The 16,873-nt window shown below is 40.1% G+C and overlaps 1 protein-coding gene across 3 annotated transcripts in view; it reads right to left on the reverse strand.

Moving 5' to 3' along the window:
- Positions 1–1,419: 1,419 nt before the first annotated feature.
- The window catches only part of LOC117515994 (sodium-driven chloride bicarbonate exchanger-like), a 106,257-nt gene continuing 90,803 nt past the window's right edge, over positions 1,420–16,873 (reverse strand). For 2 of the 3 annotated variants that reach the window (XM_034176843.1, XM_034176849.1), the window contains 8 exons: positions 14,035–14,196; positions 13,683–13,934; positions 13,401–13,469; positions 13,117–13,290; positions 11,225–11,347; positions 11,044–11,108; positions 10,719–10,829; positions 1,420–2,788 (listed from right to left, as the gene is read on the reverse strand). In XM_034176843.1, coding sequence (XP_034032734.1) covers positions 2,713–2,788; positions 10,719–10,829; positions 11,044–11,108; positions 11,225–11,347; positions 13,117–13,290; positions 13,401–13,469; positions 13,683–13,934; positions 14,035–14,196 — 1,032 coding nt within the window. In that variant the 3' untranslated portion in view covers positions 1,420–2,712. Of the gene's footprint in view, positions 2,789–3,210; positions 3,249–10,718; positions 10,830–11,043; positions 11,109–11,224; positions 11,348–13,116; positions 13,291–13,400; positions 13,470–13,682; positions 13,935–14,034; positions 14,197–16,873 lie in introns of all 3 variants that reach the window. The other variant, XM_034176858.1, reaches the window with a different exon arrangement.

Here is a 16,873-nt window from a genome sequence, read left to right on the forward strand (position 1 = left end):
TATTACTCTAGGCAGAGTTTGTTCAATCTCTCTTTATTTGTACTCTCATTCAGTCACTCTCCCTCACTCTCATGGAACAAATCACAGCATGCATTAGTTGTGATGGTTCTGTTGACCCTGTGAAACAACTTTTTTTAATCCTTGAGTGTTAATTTGGGCTTCCTTCCTCACTGATTTGAAATGTGCTTGTTCCAAAGCTTAAAAAAAAAACCTGTGCTGCGCATGTCAGTGCAGTAGATTACATTCAAGTGATTTACTGCTATTTTAATTAAATGTCAGCCACAGAGCATATGGTAGAGTGGGTGTTATCAGGCCATTTATTTCTCCTGCAGATGAATTGTTGTGACTCCGTGGTTAGAGTATGATCAGATTAACTACATGTGAGCTATTAATGAGGGCACCTTTTAGATAATCCATCAGTTTGAGTTCCTCCAAGCAGGTGCAGATGCTGTCATTGCGTGTCATTGCGCGCAGGGCATCTGAATGATATAAGAGATGTTGCATCTATAATAATCATAACTTTACAGATCCATTAATTAGCTCATGAGAAGGAATGAAAATGAAACTGTTTTACCAGTCACTACAATATATATATATATATATATATATATATATATATATATATATATATATATATATATATATATATATATATATATATATATATATATATATATATAATTGCCTTTGAGACAAGATTCCAAGTAGGCTCTGCACCACGGGGGAATTGGGAGGGTTAGGTTATGGTTGGGGGATCGGGTAGGGTTAGAAATAGTAAAAAAAAAAAAAAAAAAAAAATCGCAAAAATGTGACACATTTCGTGAATGGAGCACACAAAAAGACCATGAGACTGGGCTGGTTTTCAACAGTCCAGTATCACATTTTTTTCCATGCCTCTGTCACGAAAATAGGGCGGATTTTTTTATTTTACTATTTATGATCCTCCCCCTTCTCCTAACTCTAACCATAACCAACGCCAGGACACCTCCCGTCACCCCACATTTTGTGCCCCGTTATGAAATTAATTTGTGCCGCCATCATGAAAAGCGCCCAATTTTCGTGACAATACCACAAACCCATAGATTAATTGACTTTTCATAATGCCATCATGAACTACCATGAGAACGGTTGCCCAATGATCATGACTAGTTCACGCTAGTGGCATAAAATTAAATGTGTGCCAGTGCGGGGATAAAATTCATACAAGTGTCAAGATGCTAGCCTAAAACAACAACAACAAAAACAGTGTCACTCTCAGAACAATACAAGACCTCTCCGCAAATCTGTCTCTGGCACCAGGACTGCATATCTTTAGTGATTCATTACTCCAGGCAGTTTGTTCAATAACTCTTTATTTGTGCTCTCACTCAGTCACTCTCCCTCGCTCTCATGGAACAAATCACTGTGTAACAACAGATCTGAACTGATTGACAGTTTTCTATACAGATGAGTTAAATTAATAAATAAACGTATACGGCTATCACTAGCAAATTTAAGGCAGAAATCCAGACACAAGTGGTCAAAATATTTGATAATCATATAATTTTGACCAATGATTATTTAATCTAATCAACTAAGAGCCATCAAGTAGACAATGGAGGGGAAAGAACATCTACAACAAAATCCTGTCATTTAATACTGAGTTCTTGTTAGTAATATTTTAATAACATTTTACATGAATAAAATATACTATGTATCATACATTGTTAAGACTCTTTAACATTTATTACATGTTGCCCTTCCCAGAAAAAAAAGGTTTTATTGCATCTCTAGAAGTAACTGGTCACTGCAGCGAGACAGTGCAGGTAGGTTTAGAACAATTAGCTTCCCGATGCGAGATCACATGTCCAGAGATGACACGTACTGACAAGACGACAGAGTATGCGTGTAGGGAAACAAACACACACACGCATACGCACACACACAGAGCTTTCTGCACCTTGCAGCTCAGCGTTAGCAAATTTGTTTGTTTTTTTTAAAAAGCCAAGGCTGTGTAGCGAGAGATACTGAGCTATGCTGCCATGCAAGCAAGAAACTGCCATTTCCAAAAAATAAAACAAGCAAAACACTTAAATGTAAAATCGAAATAAATCTGCATTGATATGAGCTGTAATTATCACAAGACATTTACATTTAAGGAATATATAAAATATATATATATATATATATTACTTTTGAAAAAAAATGTAGTAAATTTGCTAACTTTTTCGCTGGCCAATATCTTCTTGAACCTACATTTTCTGAAGTCAGGTGTCAATAGCATTAAATGCTGTCCACATATTTGTGGTTTGATGTAGTAGGTTTTCTTAAAATAACAACCTGTTATTGCTGGAAAAATATAAAACATACAAAATACTGATAATTTAAAAACTTTTTTTCTGAAATGTTTTTTTAGTGGTTTAGCCCGTTGACACAGCGTTAATGCGCTGTAATTTTCTGGCTTTCTGCCTGTTGCTGGTCTCACCAAACATTAAGCTACATAGAAAATGAACATTTGAATGTGTTTCTTTTCCCCGTGTTAATACATTATGTAAAGTTTTTTTTTTTTTTCTTCTTTGTTTGAAACAACTTGCACACAGACTTACGTGACAAAAACACAGTGTAGCACAGTACAAGGTGGCTGAGTGTGGCACGGTACAGGTTTTTTAAAAAACAAAACAAAAATTTAATGTCTACTGTTTGACAGCACAGTGGCATCACCAGTATGTGTCATCACAAACTCGTCTCCCTGTCCAAACTCTTCTCATGCCTCCGCTGCTTGTGTCGCTTCTCGCTGCCACCGGGAAAGCTGCAAGAGAAAACATTTTTACCAAGAAAAAAGTTAAAGAGAGAAAAAAAATGAATGATTGCATGGTTTTGTCCATGACTGTTGGATGGACATGATTACTGGAAAAGTCATTTAATGTTTTTCACCAAACTAGGAAAGAAATAATCAAGAAGGTACTTGTATTACATTTTAGAGGAAAGTGTTCAACAACCATGCAGGTCACACAAGCGTGCACATGTAAAGTAAGCAGACCATTTTCAAGCATTGTGAACATGCAAAAAGGGAAGTTCATGCATTTCCTTTACTAAACATATACATAACCAGAATATGCCATTGTGTCAATCCACCAACATCAACCATTTTCTCAGCACATGCAACAGTCAACATTCAGCAAAGCGACGACACGAGATTCTCCAAGATGAATGGGACTGGGAATAACTTACCTTTGGGTTATCAGCATCTGAGGTTTTAGGAAGGGGAGCTAAGGAGTGGAATGTAATGAGAGAGGCAGGCAGGAGATAGTGTCAGTTAATTCTGTGGGAATGTGTGTGTGAAGGGCTGCGCTTAATAAATCATTTCATCTAAACACACCAGCTCATGGAAATTATACATTTAGCAACCATTGATGAATGTTTTCCAGATATTCCTGGATTTCCCAGCTTGGAGTAAATTGCAATTTCTGGCAGAAAACTCATGGTTGATGATCATTACTCAGACAGCAGCCGATCAGTGTTGTATAGTAACGAAGTAAAAATACTTCACTACTGTACTTAAGTACGTTTTGGGAGACTTTGTACTTTACTTGAGTTTTTTAAATTCAGCTTACTTTCACTTTTACTTCACTACATTTCCGACCTTAATTGCATACTTCTACTCCGATACATTTTCTATGCGCCATGCCGTTACTCGTTACAAAACACACACACACATACACACACATGAAAAAAGTCGTGTTTTCAGCCAGAGACACCACTGATTACTAGTGACTGCAACAAAGTCAGGTCGGTAGGCTTTTTTGCAGTTGCGCACTTGTTTGTCAGGAAAATGATAATTTATCGACATTGATTACAGACCTGTAGCGGGTCTGTAATCAACTTTTCTGCAGCGTGGCTTTGCTTTGAACCTTGAACCAATCGAAGCAGTGATTCGCAGATCGAAGCAGATTCGTGGATTCATTGTCGCTTTATCCTAATTTTTCCCCGCTAAAATCCTGAAGTGCATATGTCTTTCAGTAATATTTAATATTTTTATGTAAAACCGACCTGTTATGGTCTTCTGAAACAGTTGATGGATGTATTTTATAACTTAAAAACACGACCGATGCTAAGGTGTTAGCATGTCTATAGCGTTTTCAATGTTAAAGTTAGCATTAAGCTGTTTGCATCAGCACATCTGTGTTGATTTGTTTTCTGTATAATTAATGACTCAGCGTTCATTGTCGTAAAAGATTCAAATTGTAATTTTTTTAATTTATTTTTAATCATATATTAATAATAGCAACAACAATAATAGTCTACATAATAGACAATAATAGTCAATAATAATAGACTAATAATGTTAAAATACAATTTTAGAGAAAGAGACGGAAAAAAACTAATGATACAAAACACAACAGAAAAGATAAAACCATGCAACAATGAAAATAAATAAATACATATAGAAATAAATAACTGTTTCCTGTGAACACCTAGTGAGTAGCCTACTCTCTTTTAGGTTTTGAAACCTTGTTTCTGAAGTGTTTTTGTGTGATGTGCACAATTTTCAGTATTTTGACTAATACTACCAGTCATTTACAAGCCGAGATCAACTTTGTAATATAAAAAAATCAGCCCATTTTTGATTATTAATATTTACTTGTACTTTTACTTTGATACTTGAGTACATTTAGTTGTACATTGCTTGTCATACTTAAGTACAATAAATACTACATACTTTAAGACTTTTAGTTGAGTTTCAATCGGTGACTTGAACTTTTACCAAAGTCATTTTTTTAATGGGTATCTGTACTTTTACTTAAGTGTGATTTTACAGTACTTTATACAACACTGCAGCCAATAGAGTTTGGCGTCTCAGCTCCGACTTCATCACAGATTATTGCGTGTGATATTGGGGAGTGATTATAAGATATGCAAATCATTCCCACAGGTGGATGCTAGAGTGGGGTGGGGCTGACAGCAGGCAGCAACCCTGTTGAAGCAATGGCAGCATTCACAGGCAGAGGGGAGAGCTGGGAAATTGAGTTTTAAGTTGCCCTCCCAATTTGGGGAGATTATTCGGAGAGTGAGGCATCAAGAAGTGAATGTAGAGCAAGGCAGCTCAAGTTGTCTGCCAGAACTAGCTCACAGGTTCAATACATTTCTGGCAGACAACGCCATACATCGCGGTCATGCTGCATATGCTAACGAAAATAACTGTGACTAGATTTAGCATTACCATGTAGCTAACTGCTGCTGTATACTATGGTTAACTTCTAGCAGTTAGCTCCTATTTATTAGCATGACCACACATGCTAACTGCAGCTAGCTCTTGGGAATGAGCTTATGACGGTTATGGCCTGATTCATTAAGAGCCCAGATAAGGAGTGCTAAGTTGCATTGGCAATCCAGACTTTTGTGCATTGGGGTGGAGACAGTTATGTGAGTGATTTACAAAGACTACCTTAGTATACAAATCATAAATGTTTAGGAGTGTAATGGAAAGAATATTTTATTCGGATCTTTCACCGAATGAAATATTCTTTCCATTACGCAAATAAAAAACGTTCATTATTTGCTTTATAAAATGCTAATGGATCCTTGTCATTTGATATATTGTTAATTTATAAACAAGAGAAAAGGGACTTACATTTTGGTGTGTGTCGCTGCTCCTTTGAAGTCAAGAGGTTCAAAATAGTACAACACAAACTTTGAATACCAGTCCAATTCAATCCAAAATTGTTGTCAGTCAACTTGCAAAAACAGTCAGATAGTTTAAAAGCAATCCTGAGGATGTAGTCCGTACCTGACTCCGTACGTTGACTTCTTTGGAGTCCAAGACAAATTTCTCGGAAGGGACAATAAAGTGTATCGTATCGTATTTGTGTACAGACTGCCATCTGCTTTCCTCAGTCCATCAAAAAACCGCAACAGGAATTTGACAATCTTTTCATCTGACAGCTTTTCTACTTCAGCTACAGACATCCCAGTGAATATTGCAAATGCCTCCAGGCGGCTTACGGTGGCTGATAATAATAAGCTCGTTCAAATTGTCGTCTGTCACCAAAATAAACCCTGCAATGGAACACAATGGCAAATGGCACAAATAATCCATATCACGTGACATGCAAACCACCAATCAAATGACAAGGATCTTTTTAGGTGTTATACGAGGTCTATTAGATAATAAACCGACCCTTTTATTTATTTTTTTAACTATATGGATTTGAATGACGTGCGATTACACCAATCATGCTTGAACCCTCGTGCGCATGCGTGAGTTTTTTCACGCGTGTCGGTGACGTCATTTCCCTGTGGGCAGGCCTTGAGTGAGATGTGGTCCCGCCCTCTCGGCTGAATTCCTTTGTCTCACACGCTGCTCCAGACGGCGCGCGTTGCTTTATCAACATTTTTTCTGGACCTGTGAGGAATATCCGAGTGGACACTATTCGAGAAATTAAGCTGGTTTTCGCTGAAAAGTTTAACGGCTGATGACAGATTATGGGGTATTTCTGTCGGTGTAAGGACTTCCCACAGAGCAGGACGTCGTGCAGCGCTTCCAGGCGCCGTCGTCGGCCTGTTTCGAGCTGAAAACATCCTAATTTAAGGCTTAATTCACCCAGGACGTCGTGAGAGAACAGAGAAGATTCAGAAGAGGCCAGCATGAGGACTTTATGCGGACATTCCACTGTTTAAGGACATTTTTTAATGAAAGACGTGCGCGCAAATTAGCCGAGTCGTTTCCGTGACGACTCGGTGAATCTGTGTGCGCCGCGACAGGATAAACACCTCCGTGTTGAAAACCATTTGTAAAATTCAGCCGGCTTTTGATGGCTTTCAACAAGTGAGTAACTGAGAAATTGTTTAACAGCTTGGGCATGTTCCAACTTGCCCGTTAAGGTTTCCAACGGAGGTGTTTTTCCTGTCGCGACCCCCCGCGGTCGGGTCCAGCCCGACATGCGACTCTGCCCACACGTTCTTTCATTACAAAATGTCCGTTAACAATGGAATGTCCGAATAAACTCCTCATGCCGACTTCTTCTGAAAGTTCTCTGTTCTCTGACGACTTACTGGGTCAACAGAGCCTGAAATGTGGAAGTTTTCAACTTGAAACAGTGAGACGCTGCCGCCTCGAAGCGGAGATCGCCGTCAGGCACCGTGGGCCGTCCTTACGGCGACACTACCAGACCAAAATCTCTCATCAGCCGTTAAAATTTTTTACCGAAAACCAGCTGAATTTATCGAATGGTGTCCACTCAGTTGTGCCTTACAGTTTTGAAAAAATTTTTATCAAACAAAGCAGCAGTCTCTGAGCCATTCCTAAACAATGAAAAAATCGACGAGAGGGTGGGCGACTCCTCACTCAAAGACTGCCCACAGGCGAATGACGTAACCGACAGGCGTGAAAAAACACGTAGACAGCAGTGTGTAAATGAGGATTTTGCACTTGTTAATGGCCGTAATTAAACGAGCCACTTGCAGGTATGTGCCATGTGATCCATCACGCACAAACACTGCCACATAACTCAGCATGTTCATGTGCTGGCAATTAAAAAAAAACACAATAAAGAAAGAAAACAATGTGCTCTTTCAGATGATGAATTATTTTTCCATCCACAGTATTTAAGCAAACTAGTGAATAATTATGCTGTGGACAGGTGTATGTGAACGCTGCATGCAGAACTCAGAGTCTTTTTTGGGACGAGACGATACACAGCTAGCTGTGCGTAGTGGTGGAACACACACAGCAGGATGCACACACACAGTGTGCACAAATGTGTGCATCATCCCACACAGACCCGAGAGGTGCATGTGTGTTTTTGTTCAGTGTGACACAGCATGTCCACTGTGAGAGACATAATCTAGAAAAAAAATCCGGAAATCACAATGTATGACTTTTTTAATAATTTATTTGTATGTTACTGCTGCAAATAAGTATTTGAACACCTACCAACCAGCAAGAATTCTGGCTCACACAGAACTGTTAATTTTTCTTTAAGAAGCCCTCTTATTCTGCACTCTTTACCTGTATTAATTGCACCTGTTTGAACTTGTTACCTATATAAAAGACACCTGTTCACACACTCAATCAATCACACTCCAACCTGTCCACCATAGCCAAGACCAAAGAGCTGTCTAAGGACACCAGGGACAAAACTGTAGACCTCCACAAGGCTGGGATGGACTACAGGACAACAGGCAAGCAGCTTGTAGAAGACAACAACTGTTATGATTATTTATTAGAAAGTGGAAGAAACACAAGATCACTGTCAATCTCCCTCGGTCTGGGATTCCATGCAAGATCTCACTTTGTGGGGTAAGGATGATTCTGAGAAAGCTCAGAACTACACAGGAGGACCTGGTCAATGACCTGAAGAGAGCTGGGACCACAGTCACAAAGATTACATTAGTAACACATGATGCTGTCATGGTTTAAAATCCTGCAGGGCAGCAAGGTCCCCCTGCTCAAGCCAGCACATGTCCAGGCCCGTTTGAAGTTCACCAGTGACCATCTGGATGATCCAGAGGAGGCATGGGAGAAGGTCATGTGGTCAGATGAGACCAGAATAGAGCTTTTTGGAATCAACTCCACTTACCATGTTTAGAGGATGAGAACAACCCCAAGAAAACCATCCCAACCGTGAAGCATGGGGGTGGAAACATCATACTCTGGGGGTGCTCTTCTGCAAAGGGGACAGGATGACTGCACCGTATTGAAGGGAGGATGGATGGGGTCATGTATTGCAAGATTTTGGCAAACAACCTCCTTCCCTCAGTAAGAGCATTGAAGATAGGTCATGGCTGGGTCTTCCAGCATGACAATGACCCCAAACACACAGCCAGGGCAACTAAGGAGGGGCTCCGTAAGAAGCATTTCAAGGTCCTGGAGTGGCCTGGCCAGTCTCCAGACCTGAACTCAATAGAAAATCTTTGGAGGGAGCTGAAACTCCAAACCTGAAAGATCTAGAGAAGATCGGTAGGGAGGAGTGGACCAAAATCCCTGCTGAAGTGTGTGCAAACCTGGTGAAAAACTACAGGAAACGTTTGACCTCTGTAATTGCAAACAAAGGCTACTGTACCAAATATTAACATTGATTTTCACAGGTGTTCAAATACTTATTTGCAGCAGTAACATACAAATAAATTATTAGAAAATCATACATTGTGATTTCCGGATTTTTTTTTTTTTTTTTTAGATTATGCCTCTCACAGTGGACATGCACCTAAGATGAAAATTTCACACCCCTCCATGATTTCTAAGTGGGAGAATTTGCAAAATCGCAGCGTGTTCAAATACTTATTTTCCTCACTGTACATACATACATACATACATACATACAGATCTTTGCATTTTATGTTGCAGCCTTATTCCAAAATGGAGTAAATTCATTTCTTCCCTCAAGCCTCTACTCACAACACCCCATATGACAACATGAAAAAACTTTTTTTTTTTTTTTTTTTTGCAAAATTATTAAAAATAAAAAAAACTAAGAAATCACATGTACTTAACTATTCACACTCTTTGCTCAATACTTTGTTGATGCACCTTGGCAGCGATTACAGCCTCAAGTCTTCTTGAATATGATGCCACAACCTTGGTGCACCTATCTTTGGGCAGTTTTGTCCATTCCTCTTTGCAGCACCTCTCAAGCTCCATCAGGTTGGATGGGGAGCGTCGGTGCACAGCCATTTTCAGATCTCTCCAGAGATGTTCAATCGGATTCAGGTCTGGCTGGACCACTCAAGGACATTCACAGAGTTGTCCTGAAGCCACTCCTTTGATATCTTGGCTGTGTGCTTAGGGTCATTGTCCTGCTGAAAGATGAACTCTCGCCCCAGTCTGAGTTCAAGAGCACTCTGGAGCAAGTTTTCATCCAGGATGTCTCTGTACTATGCTGCATTCATCTTTCCCTTAATCCCAACTAGTCTCCCAGTTCCTGCTGCTGAAAACATCCCCACAACATGATGTTGCCACCATCATGTGTCAATGTAGGGATGGAGTCTGATGTCCTCCAAACATGAGGCCTGACATTCACACCAAAGAGTTCAATCTTTGACTCATTAGACCAGAGAATTTTGTTTCTCATGGTCTGAGAGTCCTTCAGGTGCCTTTTGGCAAACTCCAGGTGGGCTGCCATGTGCCTTTTACTAACGAGTGGCTTCAGTCTGGCCACTCTACCATACAGGCCTGATTAGTGGATTGCTGGAGGGTGGAGGCCCTTTTTCGTCAATCACTCAGTTTAGATGGGCGGCCAGCTCTAGGAATAGTCATGGCAGTCAATAGTCAATACAGGTCTGATTGCTGCAGAGATAGTTGTCCTTCTGGAAGGTTCTCCTCTCCCCACAGAGGAATGCTGCAGCACTGACAGAGTGACTGTCGGCTTCTTGGTCACCTCCTTGACTAAAGCCCTTTTCCCTTGATCGCTCAGTTTAGACAGATGGCCAGCTCTTGGAAGAGTCCTGTTGGATGATGGAGGCCACTGTGCTCATTGGGTATTGTGTGTAGAATTTAGAATTTAGGGGTTCTTGTTTTCTGTACGATGGCCTATCATTACCCAAATGTGTCAATATCACAATTCACATCACCCTGAAATCCAGCCATACTTAGAAGACATTCATCATTGCAAATCCGCTGCCACTGCTGAAAGCATCAACGTGCTTTAACACTCACGCCCACCATTGTTCTGAAGAGGCAAACGCAGTAATTGTATTTGAAATCGTTAGTATCGTGGAATCGGGCGGATAAGAGGACTAACCTTTTAGAGCTGCCGTCCTTCTTCATGTTCTCAGGGTTGACGCTCTCCCACACTTTCCCGAATGATCCTTTGGACATCTCATCAGTGATGTTCACTGTGGCAGGGTCAGTCCTTCAAAGAAATGGCAGAGAGAAGGTTAACATTTTCTCATAAGTGTCACTGATATCATAAACCAGAGAAGAAGAAGAAGGGGAAGAAGAAGAAGAAGAAGAAGAAGAAGAAGAAGAAGAAATAATGTGGGTAACTGTGTTTGATATTACAGGTCAGATTTCATTCCCAAAGTGTGATATGTTGTAATCTTGAGTCCTAAATAGAAATAATGTACTTGAAGTGTCCCTCCAATGGCACTTGTACAATTCCTTCTTCTTCTGCAATAATACTGTGGTCCTCCTGAGTAAGGAGACATGAGAAATGTAAAACAAGTCTGCATGGGCAGAAATTCAAATCCTCCAGGAAACTTTTGCTCATTGACACAAAAACCAGTCAACCATCTGATTGCACTGAACCTCTTGGGCTGCATCCTCCAGTTTCTTCTTCTTCCACTCGGGCATCAGGTCATCCAGCCAGCTCAGCTCTCTCTTGCTGAAGATGAAGTCGAGCAGCTTACGGACAAACACCAAAGCCAACACCTTTAACAGCAGAAACGGAGATGCATGCTCATGATGTGTTAATATTAATACTGTACCTAACTGACAAAGATGCTCATTTTATTTTAAACAATTACAATTATCTATTGTTTATTTTTACATTTATAATTTAGCCCTTTTAGCACTGGAATCCATTAATCCATCAGTGCTTAATGACTACACCAAAGAGGTCATGTTTACTCTTGTGTCTGTTGGTTTGGCTGATTACTTAAAAACTAATGGAGCCATTTTTGCTGCATTTGGCAAAGTGACGAGACCTTGGACAAAGAAGACCTCATTACATTTTAGGACAACTCTGGATCCGCTTTGCATCACAGCAGCATTGGGTATTTCGGGAGTAGGGGGGTTTCCCCTCATAAAATATTCCATGGACCTCAGCATAGGATTGGAATAGGTTTGGAGATCACATGATTGAAGGGTTTGATATACTATATGAAAGGTATGCACTCTATTTACTGCCAATCTACACTCAACAAAAATATAAACGCAACACTTTTGGTTTTGCTCCCATTTTGTATGAGATGAACACCCACACACGCTGTCTGCCATCTGCCCTGAACAGTGTGAACCGGGATTTATCCGTGAAGAGAACACCTCTCCAACGTGCCAAACGCCCACTCAAGTCGGTTACGACGATGAACTGGAGTCAGGTCGAGACCCCGATGAGGACGACGAGCATGCAGATGAGCTTCCCTGAGACGGTTTCTGACAGTTTGTGCAGAAATTCTTTGGTTATGCAAACCGATTGTTTCAGCAGCTGTCCGAGTGGCTGGTCTCAGACGATCTTGGAGGTGAACATGCTGGATGTGGAGGTCCTGGGCTGGTGTGGTTACACGTGGTCTGCGGTTGTGAGGCTGGTTGGATGTACTGCCAAATTCTCTGAAACGCGTTTGGAGACGGCTTATGGTAGAGAAATGAACATTCAATACACGAGCAACAGCTCTGGTTGACATTCCTGCTGTCAGCATGCCAATTGCACGCTCCCTCAAATCTTGCGAAATTTGTGGCATTGTGCTGTGTGATAAAACTGCACCTTTCAGAGTGGCCTTTTATTGTGGGCAGTCTAAGGCACACCTGTGCACTAATCATGGTGTCTAATCAGCATCTTGATATGGCACACCTGTGAGGTGGGATAGATTATCTCAGCAAAGGAGAAGTGCTCATTATCACAGATTTAGACTGGTTTGTGAACAATATTTGAGGGAAATGGTGATATTGTGTATGTGGAAAAAGTTTTAGATCTTTGAGTTCATCTCATACAAAATGGGAGCAAAACCAAAAGTGTTGCGTTTATATTTTTGTTGAGTGTAGCTGCTTTATTTTTAAAAACTGAATTGACTTTGCCTGAAGCAGGTAGTGTTTTACCTGTTGTAGATTGTTGATAGTTTTGCTTGATTCTCACCAGAATAGCACACACTGAGAATTGTTGTTCCAACTTTAAAAGGCACTTCAGTTGGTAACACTCAAATGAATTAGGTTGATTCAAATTAGCTCAACAAGTAACAGTTGCTCTAATCTGTCAATTTAATTTCAACGAACTTAATTAATTTGTGTCTTCATTGTGGCACTCCCTCATTGGTGAGGAAGACTGTCTTTTGATCGATTAAGATGTTGGTATAAATATTACTTCCTAAGTAATGAATTTGAGAGTTACCAACTGAGGCACTTTTTCAAAGTTTCCAACAATTATTGTATTTTAGAATAAATGAAGACAGCAGGGTGACAGGACGTCTTGTTTTTGCTGTGATTACCATCATTGGGAAGACGATGGCTGCTTTGGACGTTTTGATGACCCACAGCAGGACCAAGCAACTCAGCTGGATGATGGTGAAGAAGTGCACCTTCCTCAGAGGGACGTGGCGAAGGTAGATGAAGTCCGGCTGATGCTTGGCCGGCATACCAAACAGCTTCAGGCGGTCGAAGAACTGCACAGAAACAATAATGCACCCAAGCATCACCTTGTGCCTATTCCACATGAACACAGAGGGCAAAATACCAGCCAGTAGTGATGCAGTTGCTGTTTTTACAAGCTTACCTGAATGCCTCTCAGAGAAGAAGCGCCCATGTAGAGAAAAACTCCATAAAGCACTGGCATGGGAATAAACTGGGGACACATAAGAGCAGATTTCATGATTCCCATATGGTTTTTGCAAAAAATAAAAAGGTCCGATACTTTTTTGACAGACCTCGTATACCCCAAAGCTGGGAATTTCAGGAAAACTTTAATTTTTAGAGTTCAAGCTGCATTTGTGTGCATGTACAAAAGCAACATTTGTCTGTGATTATGTGCTTTGTTGTCCGTCGCTCTGGCAGATACCTTCAGCACAGAGGTCATGAAGACCGAACAGCCCATCAGCGTGAAGATCATGAGGCCCGTGAAACGCTGTTCCCGAATGCCCAGGAATTTGGGCTGCTCTCCGGGGGCTGAGCACTCCGACTCCAGCTTCAGGCTGTTCACGTGAGAAATGGACAGCACTGTGGCAGCAACAAACCACGGCAAGCCCATCACAGAGCACACGCCCAGCATCACCCCCACCACAAAGAGGTCCAGGTGATAGCCACAGCCTTTCTGCATGAGCCACGAGGGACACCGGGATTTAAGGTGCAGAAAAACAGGAGAATCACAATTCAGTTTCAGTATTTTAGTGGTGTGGGTAGGTTTTAAGCACCTTGAGTTTGTGCTCCTTCCTGTTGACAATGACAGCTGTGATCTGCTGGTCCATGAAGATTAGGATGGTGCAGAGCAGTGATGGGATGAAGGTGACAATGGTGGTCCACCAGGGGTTTGGTCCCACAGGGTTCATAACCCAACCGCGATCATCTCTGGTTGGCTAGAGTGAGAGAGAGAGACAGCGAGAGAGAGAGATAGACAGCGAGAGAGAGACAGAGAGAGAGAGAGAGAGATTTTGGCTGGTTATATAGTTGGCTGCTTTGGTGTGGTGTGCATCTGCATTACATCACCATAAGTTCAAAGATATTTCACTGTGATTCCTCACGTTTTGCTGACTGGAATAATTTTGCTGATCTTTTACTGAAATTCAGTGAAGGATCATTTAAACAGGGTCAAAGGGTCAAACATGTTTCTAGTCTTTTTCTCTTTTTTAAAGTTTGGATATGAGAGAAACGTGAGGTTTTAGTAATTTAAGCACAAAATCTGATGGTTACTGAAATACAGTGAGGAGGCATTTCATTGGGGGTTAAAGGTCAACACAGTTTTTGTTTTCCAGTCATTTTGACAAAACATAATTAATTGGGCCAAACTTTGGGTGTCTGCATAACAGAAGATTAAAAGCTGCTCTCGTACCTCAGTGGCCATTAAGATCCAACAGGAAGTCATTTCATAAGGGTCAAAGTTCAAATATAGAATTTGGGGGATTTTAGAAGTGTTTAACTGAACCAAACAGGAAAGTGGGATCTCTGAGTAAACTGAGATGAGGATCTGCAAACCTACTCTTATGGGTCACAGAAGTCTGAGCAGTGGGTGAATTATGTTTTTTCCTGTACCATGGCAATACACAAGGTTCTGACAAAGTCTTCCTTTAGAACCTACAGAAACCTGCATACTGCAAATATCTGAGACTGTAATTAAGACCGTTTGAGCAGTGGCTCCTGATACATGGCATAACAAGCATATACTGACAGCCAGGACAAACATAGTGCACTGTGTGTTATTTTTCATTTTGGTCAAGTTAGTATTAGTCCGTGGGCTAGGGTGGGTTACCATGCACCCCCCCCCCCCCAGGACTCATCGCCATTGGTGTTTTTTGATGCTCTAGGGTATATAGAAGAAGACTAAAGACATTAACAGTGAAAATTTTGGGACGCAACCACCCTTCTGATAGAAATTCTAGAGTAACCCTCAAGACATTACCCAAAAATGCAAAAATGTGTGTTTTTTAAACCTAACATTATAGCTTCCTCATACCTTTGTTGTTAACAGCAGGAAAAAAAATGTTGATTTGCCTCTATGTGGAAACCTTTTGGATGTACAAAACAACAAACTAAATTTAAAAATATCATCTACTTAAGACACAGTAGCTGTTTTACAAAATACTGTCTATTCGTTAACTTATAGTTGCAGTTTTGACAAAAATATAACCCAAACGTTTTTTGGCAGCTACTTGTACCTACAATTTGGGATTTTATTGACTTTAGGTCTTGAGTACAGTGTCTTGGGAACAATTTAAGCCATCAATGACTTTCCTGTGATGTATTTTGACACATTTACAGCCAATATGCAAACCACACCCCCATTCTGGTTTTTACAGTAAACTATTATTATATCACAAATAAGCCTATTTAGGTGAATTCTGGTATAAACCTTTTATTACTGCTGTTCTGATCACTTTATAAATGACAAAACCATTAAAATGAAAATTTATCAACAGCATTTATCAACAAATATGGCTGCCATGTAAATACAGATTATTTATTATATTGACAATAGCTTTTAATAGACAGAGGTTCTCTGTAAGCAATATCAGATGTTTTTTCTAGTAAGTAAGTAAGTCCCTTCAGCTGCTCCCTTGTTTGCACTTGGGGTCGCCACAGCAAATCCAAGGTGGATCTGCATGTTGAATTGGCACAAGTTTTACGCCTGATGCCTTTCCTGACGCAACTCCACATTACATGGAGAAATGTGGCAGGGGTGGGATTTGAACCCGGAACCTTCTGAACTGAAACCAAGCCCATTAACCACTTGGCCACCATACCCTAGAGCATCAAAAAACACCAATAGCGATGAGTCCTGGGGGGGGTGCACGATAACCCACCCTAGCCCACGGACTATATGTGACAATACTTTTGCTATGTGCATCTACATATATTTTAAAATAAGGCTAGTTGTAAATATAATACAATGCTAAAATACTCTCGGCCATATGAGGATTGTGTTCTTTATAATTTGTAGTTGTTTAATTAATTATTAAAATCCTATTATCTTATGTACAATTGGTACAGGTTCAATGAAGCCGTTCTATTAATCAGTCAATCAAAAACAATATTTACATTTTAAATGCGTAAATTGTGCAAATCAAGGAATATTTGTAGCTCACCCTCTGTGCTTTTGCAAGTATTAATGAGAAAAATTTAACTCCGTAGAAAATTTGAAAGCTTTGAGTTAGCGGATGTTACCATGCATGCTAATGTCTGCAAAATGTCTTGTAAATAAGATAAGATAAGATAAGATAAAACTTTATTGATCTCACAGAGGAGAAATTCACATGTTACGTCAACTCTTAAAAAAACACACAAGATGGGTGCAAGTAGAGGAAAATGTTCATCAAACAGCATGTGCAAAGATAAGCAATAATAATAATACTTGTAACAGTACAATAAAATAAGAAAATGAGGTAGAAATAGAATATATATATATATATATATATATATATATATATATATATATATATATATATATATATATATATATATATATATATATATATATATATATATATATATTGTTGTATGGCTGGGGGGCCTGGCTGCCTTTTTGTTTCTGTCTTTTGT

Source organism: Thalassophryne amazonica, chromosome 1 (assembly GCF_902500255.1).
Source record: "Thalassophryne amazonica chromosome 1, fThaAma1.1, whole genome shotgun sequence".
NCBI classification, from domain to species: Eukaryota; Metazoa; Chordata; class Actinopteri; order Batrachoidiformes; family Batrachoididae; genus Thalassophryne; species Thalassophryne amazonica.